Here is a 19333-nt window from a genome sequence, read left to right on the forward strand (position 1 = left end):
CAGTTCAGGTAAAATACATTTTGCTCTATTTGTGTTGTTTTCTAATTTTGAAGATGAAGTTTATTGCTAAGCTGCAAAAAACCTGCCTCATTATATGTCTTTGTCACAGGTGTTTTTGAGGGATCATTAGAATAAACAAACTATTCTACATTCTGTATATTATATTCTGTATAAAGACCTTTGGCTTAAATTTCAATATCAACTGTTTTTCACCCTGTAATATTGGTATCAGTGCCAAAAGTCCAGTAAGTAAAGTATTATATTCTATCCAAATTACAGCTGCAATGATTAGTCAACTATCGATTCAACCAACAATCAACAGAATACTAATCAGCTGTTTTGATTTTCTCTGTTTTATATCATATTAAACTGAATATCTTTGGGTTTTTGGACAAAACAAAAAATTTAAAGACATCACTTTGGATTCTAAAGAACAGGGATGAACATTTTTTCACATTTTTTTCTGATATTTCATCAGGGTTCCTTCACCTTTCCCAAAGTCAAATTAAAGCACTTTCCAAGAATTTTCAAGATACATTTTCAAGCTTTTCGCGGAACCTCACAGCTGTGGTAAACTACATATTTATATACAGGAACTCAAAATGATGATTTCACTTCTTCATCGTGATGTAATTCTTCAGATGGGTGAGAAATTAAAGGAAACAAAGTTTCATTTTTCAAAATGTTTGACTTCTTTGTAAGTAGACTCGGCATCCTATACAATATCCCACTTGTTTAATTTTTTTTTTTTTAATCGAAACCGCAACCTTTTCAGTCAGACAGCAATTTATTATGAAAGTAACAGATTTGCAATTTCAAGATGTTTCAAGCAGTTATCATCAAAAATCGAGCAACTTCCAAATGTTGGAAGCACTACATTAAAATCCAAGGGTTTCCAGAGATTTCCTGTTTTATAGCTCAAATGATTAATCAATTAATAAAATAATACATAATAAAAATAATTGTTTGACACAGTCACTTTCATAAACCTCTCTGCAGTAATGTGAGGACTAAAAAAGACAAATTGTGAGTAATAATCCCTGGGTTTTGTTAAATAATCAAAAAACAAAATTTAATTTATCAAACTTTTCTTACATTATCATCCTCTGTGCAATTAATTCTACAAATTGCCACTCTCATTCTAGAGGTTATCCAACAGTCATGCCAGGCGTGAGCAATTAATGATGCTCATTTAATCCATTAAGATAGGTTGCCCCCCCCCCCCCCTTTAAACATTTGGATGAAACTATAAATTAATTCTGCCAGAGCTTTACTTACACATTAATCAATTTATCCAAGCCTCTTACCATAAATCCTGTTTCATAAAAAGCACATGTGCAACTCTGATGCCATCTAGTGGACAAAGCGCACAGTACATGTAGAAAATTGTACCCTTGAGTATGTTTGACAAGCAAACACTCTACGGGAGGCTTCACCAAAAAAATTAAATCCTCTTCATTTTGCCAGTAATTTGTTCCAGACACAGTTGTCTTGTTGTTAGCTTGAAAATGATTCAGTCAGTTAAGTCTATAATTAACACTTCAGGGAGCTCTGTCCAGGTCTGCTTGGTGTGAAATGGTCCCCAGCTGAGCATCAAAACAACAGAAATACAAACAGTACGTCAGTCCTCTTTTTCAGCCACAGTCGCACGTTCGGTCTCAGTAACGGTTTAAAACCTCCAGAATTTCCTCCTTAACAGAGAGGGGAGAGTGCTGCTGGACGCCCGGCCCGCCGATACTCGTTTCCCAGCAGTCAAAGCCGCAGTCTTTCAAGTCCTGCCCTGTCGTCTGGACAACGGAGGAGTCGGTTTCTACAAAATTAACAAGTCATAATAAAGTCATGTCAGGGTGGGCTACAGCTAAACATAAAAATTCACTGACAGTAGAAAAACATAAAAACCTCATCAGTTATTTCAACAAGTCAATCTGCAACACTATATTAAAAAAAATTCCACACTAGTATTTATTCTAGGAACGTTTCAGAACTAACAAACAAGAGCAGCTTTGTTTGAATCGAAGAATCAACTTATTTGACTAGAAAATAATCAAAAGTCTTGATACTTCATTATTATTAAATTAATCGCTAACTATTTTGGTAATTGATTCATCAGTTTAACAAATTTTTATGAAAAAAAAGAAGAAGAAAGTCAAAAGTCTCTTCTTAAATTTTTCTTTACTCCTCTCTGACAGTAAACTGAATTTCTTTTGGCTTTTGGGCAAAACAAGACATGTGAAGACAACAAACAATAATCTATATTTTCCCCCATTTTCTGACATTTTTTTCAACCAAACAACCAATAAATTGATTGAGATAATAATTAATCAACAGATTAATAATGAAACAAATTGTTAGTTGCAGCTCTAATATTGTTAAGATGCAAACTGGTACAAGGATCTGAAGTTCCCTTAATTGACTGAGTTTCTGTGCAGAGTTCACTGCCCATCATACTCAGGCTGTGAAAAATAATCAATAATTAGGTAGATTACATATTAAAAGACCATTTTTATCTCTATATTATTTTTTCAATAGAAACATCTGGCAGGCCGAATCGAACCCTGTGGCGAGTGAGAACTTTGGGCAGCCTTCAGTTCGGTTTAGCCTGTATTGTCCTGACTGAAATTTGGTTTGCAGTAAAACCAGAAAAAAAACCTGTTCACTGACTTTTTCAGTACCAGCACTATATGCAGGTTGTTAATGTAAAAAAACAGAAAGATTTGGGACTTTATTTAGGACTTTTTTTCCTCTCATTGAGCATCATTTTAATATGAGTGAAGTTTAAAATTCTGCTATCATGACAACCCTACTGGAAAAGTTCAGCTGTATTTGAATCATTCCAAATTTACCTCAACTTGTCTTTTCAAATTCAGTCAACTTAAAATTTTAAGGCAACTCAGACACTAACTTCTTTGAGTTAAAACAGATGTTGAATCTGTGTGATCCTACCAAACATCTGAGAAAATCATTGAGAGGACACACACAGATGAAGACGTCTGCTATGAAAACAAATAAAGAGCATTTTGGAAATCTATTTAGAGGACTCTGAACTTATTAAAATTCAGTCTGCTACAGGCTATATACATAAACAAAGACTGAAGACTCGCAGGTTCTTGTTTGTTTGTTTTGTTAAAGAGAGGATGACTCAAAGTTTCCTCATAACCGATTGCACAGCGGTACCCAGCCGCACGCCGAGGCCCTCTCATCATTTCCTGCCACTCAAATCCATGTTTCAGAGGGGAAGAGCGAGCGAGCGTTTGAGGGAAACACAACAACATTTGTTGTCAGCAGGAGTCCTGACAGTTTGGCTCATCAAACTTCTCTCATCAAATTGAATTCATTATGTGTGGGACAAGGACAGACGGGACAGAAACAAGAGACCAGGGCTTCATAGCGCTAACAAAATGCAATCAAGGAGTTTTATGTTCTATATAAATCTTTCTGTAATTGCTGGTTAACATATAGACAACATTTATTGAGTTGCAATTCATAAACCAGCCAACAGACCAGATTTTACCAGATAATGTCCACATCTGAAGTGATCATTCAGAGCAGTGAGCACCAGATGTACCAGTGTTTCTTGCAGAGCTTTCTAAATTCTGCAGGGCAGAGATTAAAGGTGGGGTAGGCAGCTTATTTTTGGCATCACTGTGCAACAGTTCTATGAGAGTTAAGTCATTCAAGTGGTCTCCTGAGCTGTTTCATTCTTTAAAAAATCCAGAGAGAGGCATAAGAATTAAATTATATAACAAAACATCTTACAGCGAGCCAACAAACTGACTGTTTATCAAACTAAAAGCTCTGAAACATGTTTTGGTTGACTTTAAAACAATTCAAATTCATTAGGTTAAAAACAAACATTTAAAAAGTAGTTTTTTTGTTTGTTTTGTATTGTTTTGTCTTTGTTGTTACTGTCTTGTGTTTGTTTGCTTGTTTTTTGTTTAGTTTGTGTTTTGTCGTTTGGTCTCACCTCGCTAAATATGATGTGTCGTTAAAAGAGTAGGCATTATAAGCTGTAGCTTCAGCCTACACCTCTTTTTGGACTAAGCTGGTGTATAAGTTATGTTAAATTACTTTATTGTGATGTTTTTGCCTGCCTTACCTTACCTTTAAGTAGAAAGACACCATCAAATAGTTTTGAGGGATACCTTCCTTTTCTGATCTGCTGACACAAATCATTTGATTTCAGCACAAAGTCAGCAAATATTAATTTCAATCTAATCTCTAAAAATGGCCTGTAGGTATATTGTTCATTTTCAGTTTGCCTCTTGATGCAATTGGACGGACCTACAACCAATGAGACTGATGAAACGCATGACAAAGTTGGTAAACTGAACTTAACAAATCCTGTCGGAAGTGCGCCAAACATCTTTCGTACCAACAAAAGCTTGAATATTGACGTGATGGTGCATTCAACAGAAACAAGTCAACATTAGCGGCAGCCATCTTGGCTGTTTAAAAATGCCAATAGCAGCAAATAAGTTCACACTCTTCCATACAATCATTTTATCAAACCCGTCCATTTTTAGACAGTTGTGATTGGCCCGATGAAATCCAGGACGAGTGGAAATCTGTCTGAAGGAGAAATCAACGTATCTGACGTAGCAAATCAAACGTTCGTCTGGTAGATTACTAGCTGCATGCAGAAGAATATTACAGTCAGTTCATTTATGATAGATACAAATTAAAATTGTGTTATCACCTCCCTTATAAATAGTCACGTCTGTGAGCGTCACAGAGTCTGTGTTTGTGGATTAAAAATGCTCATGCTCTCTAACTGACAGAACATTTGTCTCCACATGATATCTGGTTCAAAAAGTCTTTGTATGTTTATGAAAAGATGGCTGCTTGTTAACCAGAAATTAGGACAGTGGCTCTGTTATACTGCCATTACCTTAGATACTGGGACTAAAAGGAGGCCTATTATTATCTTTCTGTGCCTTAGAAAGTCCATGCAGGTGTTATGGGATACAGAGCCTGCATAAAGTCAGATTCTGTTCCTGTTATCTAACTACAGTCCAGTGCATGTTGCAACATGTTGTCGATCTCTGACTGTCAATTCTGAATCACAGCAGGAGAAGTTGTTGCTAAGATGTTTGTTCACTGTAGACTTAATAACTTGTGATATCAGACAATCGGAGATGTCGACACCTGCCGGTCATCTGGGGATTTCTAAATGCACGGAAGTTGCTAGAATGGCGGCAAGAACAGCCACTAATAACCCTTCATTTGTGCTGGACATGATGCTCTCCTCTCTAATTATTTCTACCCAATGAAAACTGGGAGACTGTCCTCAGTCTCGGCTGAGCGAAGCGTGCAGAGACCGACTGTGGGGCCTCATTTTTCAGCAGGCTTGATTAGGGCAACCTTGCTGTTTTGAAGGTCCTGCAACAGCCGCCTCTCACTCAAAGTCAAATCTGCCAAAACACGGCTCACTGTAACCTCTTCAGGCCTCGAAAAACTAAGTCTGACTGGAAGGAGGTGATATTCTAAAATATCTTCCCAAAAGGCGCCATTTTGTCTCGACAGGCTAATAGTAGTTTTAATCTTTCTTGCAGTTGTATTTTTATATTCTCGTTCTCTGTACTGTATTGTATTTTGTTTGTATCTGTATCTCTGCTTCACTCGCTCTCTCTCGAGTGTTTTTACCTGTTCAGGTGTGGTCTGCTGTACACGTGTTGAATTAGGTCACTGCCTTAATTGTCTAATACATAAGTGATTTGCGGTTAATGAGAAATGTGTCAACAATTATATTGTAGTAAAATAAAATACTCTAAAGGCAGTGTTTGTTTTGGTGGTATGACCTTTTTTTTAACTTTTGAGCAGATAAAGTTCAAAAATGTTCCTTTGTTCTTTATGCAAACATTTCAAATGCACACAGTTATGATTTATGGAAGCCCAGAACTGCCCAAATCAAAAACAAATAATGAAATCAATTAGACTTGCACCAATTTCAACTTTCTTAGCTGATTCCGATTTCCGATTTTTGAGGGGTCTGAACTACCGATTCCGATTTTGGCCGGTTCCGATTTTCAGTCTTTCTAAGAACTGTAATTGACAGCATTCACAAACATTTTTGCAACTTTTCTTGTAAATATGTTCATAATAAGACACTGACTATTAAATATTCATTTAATACTTTCTCCAAAATCATCCAGATTACAACCAGGCCTTATTATAATTTTATATTAAGATTATGAATTGGGTGAACGTGATCTCGCGAGATCATCTCGCGGGATTTCGCGGGACGCGATTTCACGTGATCTCCTGTGGAAACGGATGTAAACAAACCGGAGACTAACGCCGTGCAACAGTTTGAAGTAAAACTTTGCCATGAGAAAAACAAACACAGAAGTTAAACGTGTCTGGATGAGAAAATGTTTGAGGAGACACATCAACACAGGATGTTTATTCTTCAGCCAGAACAGGAGGTGAGATTTTAACTGTCCCTCTGTGAACAGCAGTCTGCTGCTAGCTTGCTAGCATTAGCCTGAAGTGCGAGAGAGTTTACGGCTGTTTTGCGACATTGTCAGCTGCTCTGTCTCGTTGTAGACTGTCTTCTCTTTATCCTGTTCTTGGAATCTGTCTCTGACACCAGCTTCAAGCAGACGTGTCTGAGTGTGTAGCTGTTATCAGCGCTGTGTTGACGTCACGGTCAGTTTGTCTGCTGCGCGTATGACGTGACCATCGTGCAGAACATGTGTGTGACAATGACGGGCACAGAACCGGATTTGTGACGCTGACCGGCCGGTCACCGGTCAAGGCCAGTCACGTGAAAACCGGCCCGATTCCGAGCATTGCCGATTAATCGGTGCAAGTCTAAAATCAATAAATAAATACCCATGCCATTACATGCAGAAAAAATAGGGATCTGTTTGAATTCATTTTTTTATATACCTCCCATTTTAATTTTATATTTTATTTATTAATTTAGTTATTTTAAATTCCCCTTTGCATTTTCCTCTATTTATTTCCCAAAACCTATGGATTTCTGTATTTTCCTTTTACATGTCTTTATGCCTCTGCTTCATTATACAAATGAGGGGGCTATCAGTATTTAATCTATTTATTAGACATTAGAGTGCAGAGATAGATGGAAATAAAAAAAAACAATAAAGACAAAGTAAATAAATAGGTAAAGGTAAATAAATACTGAAGCAAATTAATACAGAAATATCAATTCATACTACATTTTCTAAATACATTTAATATTATTTTTGGTGCATTTAATGGCATATTTATTGAGTCATTTATTTATTTTTGATTTCAGCAGTTTCACTTCTCCATAATGTGGCGCACACAGAAGAGGATTTGGTGAACGGTACCTGGTCTGAGAAGGGTGATGCCACAGCCTCCTCCCCCGGCGCCTGTTAGCTTGCTGTGGAGCCCTCTGGCCAACGTGACCCGGCACAGTGTGTCGAGGGCAGGGTGTCCCACCCCCATCACATTCAGGTGGTGCTGGTTAATGTCAATGAGCTCCTATAAATGATACGGCACAGCATGTTGTTACTACCCGTTGGTACGGCAGACAACTAGAGGAAAATATATTTTAGATTAAAAAGTAACTATGGCATTACTATTTCCAGCAGTAAAGTCACAATGACATGTTTATAATGCATCATGCTTCCATGTTTTGTACCTCCAGAATGTTGTAGTGCTCTCCTGTGATGGGCTCACTGGTCATCTCTGACAGGACTTTCTCACAAGTGCAGGAAATGGCATTAACTGAGTCCAGCACCGGGGTCATGATGGAGGGAAACTACAGGAGAGGAAGACAAAAAAACATCACTAGTGTGGGCCTGTCAGCATAACTACTTTTGCTGGACAAATATATATTGTCCCAAAAATAATTGTGATAAGTGGGAATGTGAAAAAAATATTAAAATATCCTAACTAAATAAAACAAGTCCAGTGTGCCAGATTTACAGGGATTTATGGGCAGAATGTGGCAGGAATGGAGCATAATGTTCATGAGTTTTCATGAGTGTATAATCACCTGGAAATAAGTATTGGTGTGTTTTCGTTAACCCAAAATGCTCCCTTATAAAACCAAGTCCATCTAGGCTTGGGCCCAACCAATACTGGATTTCTGGGGCCAATGCTGATGCCAACATTGGGAAGTAAAAAATTCCAGTATTGATATATCAGCTAATATTTTTTATACCGAATATAATGCAGTAAACAACCAATATTTTTAATAAATCTAAACATCTCTAAATGACAAAAGCTGTCTAATACCTATATATGCAAACAAACATAAAAAAATCAATAAAAAAGTTTTAATCTGGGTGTAAACTGGACAACACATATGATACCAATATAGACCAATAGAGCTGTGATAGGACAATATCAGGCGAATAATATTGGTCAATCAGTCAGGAGCTAATTTGGACTAATTCCTCCAAACCTTCTAGCTGAGATCATGCAGGTGTGTGTGTGTGTGTGTGTGTGTGTGTGTGTGTGTGTGTGTGTGTGTGTGTGTGTGTTGCCAGAGCCCCGACCACAATGCAAACTGCAAAACAGAGAGCAGACGACGAGAGAACAGAAGTAGCGCCATCAGAACTGACAGTCTAATGGTAGGGGAAACCCTGCTGTTTATTCTGGCATCGTGTTGACTAAAGTGTCGGCGACATACTTATGTAAACAAACATGCATCTAAACACAGTACAATAACGAGGTCATGTCCATATATTGTACATTAAATTTGTCACCTAATTACGGTTTCAGGCCTACACGCTCAGATTTCTGCACAAAGTCATTACTGCAGATTATCTATAAAACAATAACTTAATACAGACTGTAAAATGTCTTACGTTTGAAAACTCCTCACAGTTTTCTGATGGAGACGCTGTATGCATCTACAGATTGTAAAATGGCAGGTTTGACTTCGGTTGTGCTCCAGCCTGATCACAACACTGCCACAACACCATCCAGGCCTATCTGTGTGTGTGAGGCAGAAATCTGCACACCTGCTGGTGTCACCAAGGCAACAGCACACAGGGGTGCTGGCTAAGAGTTTAATTTCAATATTTTATGAAGGCACTCAACGGCAGGCTCTGGAGTATCTGCCATGCAAAAGCACCGCCTATTATATTAATTACAGTGTCGGCAAGTAACACACGGGGGAGGAAGAAACCATTTAGTACCTTGTTAATCTTGTCCTTCACCCTGGCAACAAGTACCTTGGTGCTACGTGGTACTTTGGTGTTAGTGAGGAGGATTCTTAATAGTGGCACCCTGGAAGTAAAGCAGACGGATCAGAGAGTTCATGCAGGTGTATTATTCCCTTTTAATTTGACGATATTTGTTTTCTGTGAAAGAAAAATGATTTTATTAACTGTGTGCTTCTTTTAATCAAATTAAAAATGGTTAATCGGCGTCAGTACCTGTTCAGTGGTATTATCCTCCCGGCCAAGAATCTCAGCATGCCACCTACACACAGGGAAATATGAATCATTAAAAAGATAATAATCAAACTGTAATGAACAGTGGTGGTACAAGGCTTCAGTGATGCCATTAAAGGACGCTCCGCGTCCACAGAGACAAATGGATGTGCCGTATGCTGGATTATTGCAGACCTCACCCCATGTTCCCACAGCATTGTCCACTCCTGAAGGATTACCGTGGATGATCATCTCCCCCTGGAAAGCCCAGCTGTTGATCTGCTCCAGGTCCTCCTGACACCACCTGCAATTATTCAGAAACCCTCTCAGACCGAGCCTCTAATTACCTCTTCATCTCCTGAACAAACACTCGTACATGGGAGGAACACACAGCTGTATGTTCAATAAATGATTGTGCAAATGTTCGTGATGAAGCGATCATCACAGGATTTGTAGCATGATACAGTACAGCAATATCCCACCGGCAAAATATCTGAACATTATTTATTTAGTTAGTTTTTACATTTTTAGACAGAATTCCTGCCCATTAGTGCCAAGCTATCAGGACCGCCTGCTCTCGTTCACTTCAAGGTTTCATACGAATCTTAGAAAAAGAGCATTCATGTGCTTGAAATCAGCTCCAAAAACTTGCAGAATCCAATATATTCACTCTCTCAGGAAATGTGCCTGAATAATAAACTTACTGGACAGTATACAGTACATATGAACTACAAGCTCGCCACGATATACTTTCCACAGCACATTTATTCTGTACATGGACCTACTGCTCTATGAAGGCATTCTTAAACAAGGTTAATAACAGAATCAGTGTATGTAGCATGTGATAGCTAGCCTTCTAGCAATTCAAGGCAGATGCTATCACCACAAAAAATGAAAAAATCCTGCAAAATTAACTGACGTAACATCATGAAATGCACACAACGAACTTCAAGAACTTCTCAAGTAGCTCTGCTGAGCAGGCTCAAACTGTCTTTGTCTCTTCCTCCAGGAGCGCCATGCTGTCTCGAGGAGGTGCGGGCTTCAGTTAAGCACAGTTAAGAGTCCCGTCCAATGTGCTGCGGCCACTCCTGTGGAGCAATGAGGTCACTCGCTGGCTTTGCCTTTCAAGCAGTGAAATGGGAAGGTGCAGTATTTTAATAAAAATGGAATATTTCTGAGAAAGTTTTTATGTGTTATGTCGTCTTTTCTCGCTTTGTGTAGGTTGTTTTGTGTTGATTTGTGCAATATAATTCTGCAGAAATTTTCAAAAACAAACAGCAACTTAAAAAAAGGAGTTGAAATAATCATCAAAGCTCCTAAAAGACAGTATCTGTTGCACTGCATGCTACTCTTTTGGATTGCACTAAACTGTAAAGGCATTCATGTTATAATGTTGACCCTTGGACTGTGTGAAATGGCTGAAAAATTTCAGTGGCTATCAATAATAAATAATCTATTTTAAATCAATATCAGCAGAGGAAAAAAGGTTTAAAAGCTGAATTTAACAACTTCATTTTGAATTTGATCACGTTATTTTGATTTTAATGACTTTATTTATCAAGGGACACAGGTGACCGCCATACCGGCGAGCTGACCTCTCCTTTTTTAATTAACAGTTTCCTCACAGCGTGCACTCATTTTCTCTCTCCACACTATTCCTGGACATATTCATTATGTGCTTCCAAGGCAATTTACATTAAAGTGAAACTACTGAATGTTTTATTGAACTTTTTTTTAAATTGCTATTGATGAAGTGTCTGTTGCTGGTACATGATTACTGTTTTATTGCCTAGTTGACCCCGAACCACGCATACGTTTTTCTATTTGAGAAACATAATGTTGTGATTCAAGGTCTTGGTAAGACTGTTTACACGGTATGGAAAGTGTAAGAAATAAAATCACCTCTGTGATCCCTTTTTAGAGTTTATTCATCAGGCCTAATGATTCTGTCTACACACAACGGTGGTCTACACAAGCTGCATTCAAAGAGTCCGTCCTTCGGTATAATGTAGTTACCTGGCAGTGTGATCCCACTCTTTGAGAGGAGCGGGGATGGCTCCTTTTGCACAGAGCAGAGCTGCAGCTAAACACACAGAGTAGGCAGCACTTGACCCGAGTCCTGCTCCAGTCGGCAGCTCCGACCGCACAGACACCGACACGCTGGGAAGCTCGCTGAGAAAAGAAACAGAAAAACTGAGCTCAACACTTAGATACAGAATCTTTGACTTCTGACTGTTATTAAGAGATGACTGCAGATGACTGATGATTAAGAAAGTAAAGGTTTTATTGCAAAGGACATAGGAATTTGTAACCAAAACTGCCTATGAGCATTACTATTTAGAATTAAGAATAGTCAGATCATGCATTTTTTTAAAGCATGAAGTAAATCATGCATTATATTCCCTTCTTTAAAATCACATTACCTGGTGCAGTTACAGTATATACATTAACTTTATGGAGTGTGTAATAAATAGTAATCCATACACGTCCATAGGCAGCAGAAACTGGCTTGACATTGCTGTCAATGTCTGTCAGAGGAGCTGCTTTTGGGCCAACAGGAGAATACTCTAAACTAATTGTCCGGCTCTGCTCTCGAGGGAAAGACACATCCAGACTTGTTAAAGGCTGCAGTGTGGCCCAGTGCCAGACTCTCATTAGTGGCCATGCTGTCAGAACCCATCACCTCTCTCAGACACGGCAGCACCATGTCAGCACCGATTAAACCTCCCGACAACCTGCAGCTCTAATGTTCCTGAGCATCTTCCCTGTTCACAGCTGCCGCAGTCGCTAAAACTAACATCCGGCCTCTCTGTCTGTCTCTCTCTTTACTATCTTCATTTCAAGGTGGAGGGATTTTTTTTCCGGATGCTGTGAAAATGGTCCTCAACACATCTTCATTAATAGTGAGTATATTTTTGCAAGTAAAGCATTTCCAAAAGAGCTGGAAGGAGTTCTGAGTTTTAGTTTTGTTCACATTTACAACATTTACTTGACAAGAGCTGAACAATTCAGTATCACTTAATTTCAATGAGGACATCTTAATGTAAGCTTCTGCAGTGGTCACAATGCAAAGGATAATATAGAATAAGCCAATTAGCCCCAGCATGATACACTACAGTACACATGACAGTAGTACACCATGCTGCATATGATAAATAACATAAATCCAATTAATTTAATTTGAACTGGCTTGTAGCTCAAACACAAGCACACAAATTCAGGTCTGACAGGCTGCAGATTTCACACAAGACAGAGGTGTTATGTCACTGTAGGACAGAGCTGGTCCTGACCTCCATGGGACCCTAAGGAAAATTCTGCTAAGGGGACCTCCTAACTTACTGAAAAGCTTTGTAAATTATTTGCCACACAGTCACATCTGACACCCCAGTGCTCCAACTGCAGACATTAACATAAATAAGTCATTTTAGAAAATATGAAATGTAGAAAATACTAAAACACAACACTGAGCTGTGGGTCTGCTGCCTGGTAATTAGTCAGTTAATTGATTTTAAATTCATCATTTAACCAATTGTCATTCAGTCCAGATTTACATCAAGTACTGAACTTATTTTGTAATTTACCTTTATTCTACATTATGCTTCTACACCACATTTCAGATGCAAATACTGTAGTTTTTAATCCACAAAGCTGAAAAAAGGCTGTTTTCTGACTTTTAAGAGATACATGGTTCTCACGGGACAGTGATGCTACAAACATTTGATGGTCTTATAGACCATGATGCATTGCTGTAGATTAAATTAGCCATAGTGGCCTATAAAGTAGCTAAAATGAGCTCAACCATAAACATCAGTACAGCAGTAAACAGCAGAAACATTAATGCGATAATATTAATCCAGAAACATCAGACATAATAAAACTGACAGGGAACATTTAACTGAACATGAATACTTTTACTTTAAGTACATTTATCTGATATTATTTATATACTTTTACTTCAGTAAGGTTTTGTGCATGCAGGACTTTTACTTGTAGTTAAGTATTTTTATAGTGTGATATTAGTACTTTTTTTTAAGTAGTGAATCTGAATACTTTTTTTCTCCCCTGGTCACCTCTGAGGAGTCACATCATGTCCATATATTGTCTGGACTGCGGGAAAGTGTGCATGCACACAAGAACACATGTTCACGTGTGACACGGTTATCTTCTCTGAACAACAGATTATAAACGCTGCTACACACTACAGCATGTAGCGCTGGAAAAAAAACATTCTGGCTTGTTTGTATTTCTTTAAATCAATCACTCATCTTAGGCAGTGCTTAACTCAGGATGGAGCTACGGTGCCCCTGCAGAATACTCTACAACAGGGGTGACTTTGGCATGTGGGGAGAGAAGCCCTGATATTAAAACATCTATATCACCCCATAAAAGCTAATCACTTATAGCTTGTTTATGTTAATTCTGTTAGCTACCAGGTTAGACTAACTTGGATCCCTGCAGCGGGTCGGATACCCAATGGGTGAGCCAAAAAAATATTGTGTAACAGGTAAATAATACATCTACATAAATTCACAGGTGCAGGCATGGGTTAAAATTAAATAAATGCTGGCAGGCAGCAGGCACGAACCATAATATAACACCTACAATGCAATGTTTTTCCCCTGCGGCATGAAATGAAAATGACTGCACAGTGTTTTTAACTCTTTGTCACAAATACAACCAGGAGCTTTTAAAAAAGGAGGTGGTTTCTTAGCTGTTGCTGCTCTTACTATTCTTGTGTTACTACAGCTCTGCAACTGGACCTGGTCTCCGCTTTTCCACAGCGTCAAAAATAAATATCTGTGTAATGTGTTGAGTGAGTTTTTTGACCATCTGAGCCAACTAGCTGCAATAATAAAATGTTCAAAAGAGCAGTAGTGTTATCTCACCCTGGTCCAAACAGCGAGAGGTAGATGTAGAGGAAGGATAAAATAGCCATGTTGCAGGTCTCCAAGTTTCCATTGGCTACACCAACAAATTCACGCAGTCTCCTCACAAGTTCAGCATCCAGACCTTTAACTTCCTCCTTCTTACCTGTTAACATGAGTGACAAGACACAGCAACCATCAAAATCCCAAAAATGATATGACAACAGCACAAACTTTGATCTGTAGTTGTATGAAAAAGATACACACTGTATGTTAGTGCAGTGTATATGATGAGAAATACTGCAAAATGTAGCAATTTGCATATGATGTTATATGCTAAATGTATCAACACTGAAATAGACGCATGATGCAGATGCAATATTTAAGAATTACATCTGTAGGTGTAGGTGAAGGTGTGGCTCTGTTTCTAGGTGCTAATGCTCCACAGTGTTGTATCATCTCTTACCACAGTAATAAGGAATAAGCCGCCTCAGTTCAGACAGATCCCAGCAGATAAATGTGCCAATATCTGGGAGGTTGATACAAACTTTTCCATTATTGGTAGCTTTCAACCGTAGATACGTTCTCAGGTTCAAACTCACAGCAAGAGCCACCTGTGGGACAGAACACAGTGTGATTAAATGGACAGATCTATCCAAGTTTCAGTCTATTTAGTGTGTTCATATTTTACATCACTTCAAATAGTTTTCCATGAATTAGATTGATAGATTGTTATCTATTGTCTGTTTTTTTATTTTCCAGGTTATTATTGGCAGTGGTGGAAAGTAACAGAGTACTTTTACTTTAATTTAATCAGAATTTTGCACTTTTTGCTCCACTGTATTTGTTTGACAGCTTTACTTATAAGCTACTTTTCATGTTACAATTATTCATACCTCTTCTGTCCAGTGAAACCACGTCTCTTCGAGTGTGTTTAATTTTGAATGCTTGTGATGTGAAAGTTCTCCTACATCTTAAGCTAAATACACTCTCTAAAAACTCTCTTAGATTAGCTGGAAAAGGCATTAGAAAGGCTCAGCTTTTGTTGGATACAAGTAAGGGGGGATCCAAGGGAAAAAGTTGTGAACCACTGATATAGAATATGATGTATTGCTGTAGATTAAACTACCCAACAGTATATAAAGTGGTTAAAATTAACTTTGAACATTTACAAAGGCAAAATGCAACATGAACATTAATGTAGCAGTCACATTAATGAAAAGCATCAGATCTGATAGGAAAACACTAACAGGGACCATTTCATTGTACAATGAGTAACTTTTCACACTATAAGTACATGTTACATACTTTTACTTAACTGTTTTTAAAGCAGGAATTTAAGTTGTGCTGGAGTATTTTCACTGTCATATTAATACTTTTACTTAAATAAAAGACCTGAATACTTCTTCCAACACTGATTGGTTTATTATTTTTGCGGACAGGCGCATCCACCTTCACTTTTAACTCTTAAACACAGTAAATTATCACCTCTGCACTTTCAGATTACCTTTCCGTGCACAACTGCGTGCTCTCCGTGGAGGATCGCCTTCCCTGGAGCAGACACAAGGATGTCCATTACTTCCATTTCTGTACCAGTTACCAGAGTACAAAAACGTGTCGAGCAGGGATGTGCAGCTGGACAGCCTTCAAGCTAAACTTGTCGCTGACGGTGTTAATATTAGCTAGCTTAGCCACCTTTAGTGGCTGTTAATCCTCTGAGACGACAACAACCAGCCGACACCTCTGCACTACAGCTCTGCTCCTCTTTTCATTAAGACTCGACAAAAATAAAAAGTTTAAAACAGCTTTTTCCTTTTTTACTCAAAGTAGAAGAAGTTCTTCTGTGCACTGGCTCTTCTCAACATGCTGTGAACGAATCATGTTAAAAACACAGCTGTCTCACAGGAGGCAGGACCAACAGAGGCATGGTTTCCGGTATCCAATCAGCGCCGTAGCTCGTTGAACAGATATTCTTTTGTCCAATCAGCGTCCCGCACTCTTTCTCCACACGGTGAGTTGACCAATCGCGCGATGAAAACGAAACGCCCATGAACTACGGACACCACGAAAGGACAAAAATCATAACTCACTATCGTTCTTGCTAGCAGCTATCTGCCAGAGTTAATATGGCATCGTTTGTTATCAAACCTGCTCACCTCCGCTGTTTTGTAAGGACAGGCAGGCTCATAAGTGGGCAGCGGGCAAGAACACCATTGTGTTCATACAGAAGGTAGTTATATTTGTCTGTTCTTTGTCAAAGTGGATGTTCAAAATGTTGAGCTAATGTTCGTGACATTCATGTAACTGTCTATGTAATATAGCAGTGGGCTAACTAGGTAGCTAACTGTTACCACATCAGATTAATATATGCATCACAAACAGAAAACGTAGTAATAGTCTGTTTAGACACAACTCCTCCTGTCAAGCTGTTTTTGGATTACAGATCTGAAAATATAAAACTGGAGTCAGTTTAGTATTTTAATAAGAAATATTGGCTGTTACCAACTACAGCTGCAATGATAAGTCGATTAATCCATTAGTTGATGACAGAAAATGAATTTCCAACTGTTTTTGATAATAACCGTCATTTTTCATGTAAAAATGTAAAATGTTCCAGCTTGTTCAATGTGAGGATTTGCTGCTTTTCTTTATCATTTATGGAAGTAAATGAAGAGTCTCTGGAAAACATGACTTTGGAATGTTGACATTTTATCGACTAAACAATTAATCGTAAAAAATAATAGGCAGATTAATTGATAATGAAAGTGATGGCTGGTTGCAGCTCTATTATCAACAAAAGCAGCAAGGTCTGTCATGACAAACTGTCCTGAGTTTTTTTTGTTTGTTTTTTGCAAATTCATACCTTATCTGTGTTGTATGATCATTTCAAGATAATTTAAGATAATTCTAAAATTTAAAAAAAGCTATTACACTGTATAAAACAAATCTTATTAGCTAAATTATTTATATTGAGCTGGAGCTTTTGTTTTTTAAAAACTGGAACTTTAAAAACCCAGTGAAAAAAATAACACATTATTATACTGTGAATATGTGTTAATAGTCATCTGTTGGTTTGTATCAATAAGTCCTTCTTTTATCTTTCTGTGTTCCTGTTTCGAAAGTTATGCCACTGAAGGAGACAACAGGACTCCCAAAATATACACCAAAACTGGAGACAAAGGTTGTTTTTTTAATTAATCAACAGGGAAAGCAATACATGTCACAGTAAGCAGTTCTTACAGAAGCTGACCAGTTTCTTGCTGTATGTCGTAAAGGTTTCTCAAGCACATTTACAGGAGAAAGGAGGCCAAAGGAAGATCATATTTTCGAAGCCTTGGGAAATACAGATGAGCTGTCATCAGCCATAGGGTAAACTTTCTACTATTTAAAAGTCACAGTTCAGTGTTGAGTCCGTTTCTTGTTTCTGTTGTTCTGGTTGTTTTATTTCTCCTTTTATATCTTGTTGTTCACTCATTTTTTTTATTGATTGATGCTCTCCCCTTTGCTGCTGTAATACTGCAAATCCTCCTGCTGTGGGATTAATACAGGATTATTTTATCTCATTTTACTTTTTCTATAATCTGCCTCGCCTGAAGTGACCACGTTCAATTGTACCTTACAGCTTGGCCAGAGAATTTTGCCTCGACCAAGGACACACATTCACATATCAGCTGGACAAGGTTTGATTTTCATGTTGCATTTATTAACCGCCTTCATTGCAGACATTTTACACCAGCCAGAAATAAGATTTCTGAAATTATTATGCTTGTTTAAATTTCAGATACAGTGCATATTACAAGATGCCGGTTCCAATATTGCCACCCCTCAATCATCTGCAAGAGAAAGTCACATAAGTATGCATTTGCTTGCTGGTCTCTAGTGCAGTAAAATATTGTATTTCATGTGCTTGAAGATCTCTGAAGTTTTTTTCTGTTTTGCTGTTCTTAGAGAGAACAAAATTTACTGCTTCACCAATTGCAGACCTGGAAACTTGGATTGATAAATTTACAGAAGAACTCCCTCCACTGACCAACTTCATTTTACCTGTAAGAACATTTGTGCATCTGTAAGACACCAAGTTCTTATGGTTTTGTCCTTTTGCACTAACACTCATGCTTCATGTGTCACAGTCTGGAGGGAAGAGCAGTGCCGCTTTGCACTTAGCTCGGACAGTGTGTCGGAGAGCAGAACGCAGGTCAGTTGCAGCTTGTTCCTTTCCTTGAACAAGGTAAAAATACCATCTTTTATCTTGCTTTTCTAACAGCTTGTTCTTGTTGCAGTGTTGCTCCAATTGTGCGGTCAGGGGAGGCAGATCCAGATGTTGCTAAGTTTTTGAACAGGTCGGTCCAGTGCTTCAGAAAGTTTATATAAGAACATGGTTTCTCTTTTACAAATCTGATAAAAATTCCCAACATTTTCACTCAGATTGAGCGACTACCTGTTCACCGTGGCCAGATATGCAGCCATGAAAGAAGGCAACGAGGAGAAGATCTACAAAAGACCCGAATGACCAGATTATCACAAGGACAAAAGTATAATTTGTTGGTGATGAAGATATTTAATTTTTATTGTAAATATGCTTATTAATAAATATGAATGAGGTCCAGTGAGATGTGTTTTTTTCTTCTTGACAGTTGGCACATTCCCACTTTTGAGAAGCAGCAGGAGTATCGATTAGGAATGTACTGCTGTGTACACGGCCAGCAACAAAACATGTTTTAACCACCTAAAAAAGGACCATCTTAAAAAAGACAAACAATCAAAAAAAAAAAAACAATGTCACTTTAAGTGTATTCTATATTTAGAATATTTTCACAGCTTTTTCTGACAGGAAACACCATTAAATACTGCTCTCTTCAAAGCAACTGGACTCCTTTAGCAAAAATAGTAATTTTATCTCATAGAACACAGGAGTTGCTGCTGGTCTCCTACACAATAACACAAGGATTGAGGCATCGGTAGGTCAGCAACTCCTGTGTTCTGTTCTTCATTCTGAACTTGGCAGTGGAATCTGGTGGCCGGTTTCCTTTGTGAATGCTTTGACAGGAGTCCCACAGTCTCAGACTTTGAAAATCCCTGTTCTAAATGTGG

At 38.2% G+C, this 19333-nt stretch overlaps 2 protein-coding genes across 2 annotated transcripts; one reads left to right on the forward strand and one right to left on the reverse strand.

Annotated features, from left to right (window-relative positions):
- Positions 1-768: 768 nt before the first annotated feature.
- On the reverse strand, positions 769-16156 carry mvk (mevalonate kinase). Its single transcript, XM_084727977.1, has 10 exons — positions 15750-16156; positions 14709-14856; positions 14264-14408; positions 11394-11549; positions 9578-9681; positions 9381-9426; positions 9141-9231; positions 7634-7753; positions 7320-7473; positions 769-1810 (listed from the first exon to the last, which is right to left on the reverse strand). The coding sequence occupies exons 1-10, from the start codon at positions 15825-15827 to the stop codon at positions 1659-1661; spliced, it is 1194 nt and encodes a 397-aa protein (XP_084584103.1). The 5' UTR covers positions 15828-16156; the 3' UTR covers positions 769-1658.
- Positions 16157-16313: 157 nt separating this feature from the next.
- Positions 16314-18848, forward strand: mmab (metabolism of cobalamin associated B). The gene is made up of 9 exons (XM_084727979.1): positions 16314-16472; positions 17365-17423; positions 17518-17611; positions 17865-17922; positions 18024-18096; positions 18191-18288; positions 18373-18437; positions 18523-18582; positions 18668-18848. The coding sequence occupies exons 1-9, from the start codon at positions 16369-16371 to the stop codon at positions 18750-18752; spliced, it is 696 nt and encodes a 231-aa protein (XP_084584105.1). The 5' UTR covers positions 16314-16368; the 3' UTR covers positions 18753-18848.
- Positions 18849-19333: the final 485 nt, after the last annotated feature.

Source organism: Lutjanus erythropterus, chromosome 10 (genome assembly GCF_056507025.1).
Source record: "Lutjanus erythropterus isolate fLutEry1 chromosome 10, fLutEry1.hap2, whole genome shotgun sequence".
In the NCBI taxonomy this organism is placed as follows: domain Eukaryota; kingdom Metazoa; phylum Chordata; class Actinopteri; order Lutjaniformes; family Lutjanidae; genus Lutjanus; species Lutjanus erythropterus.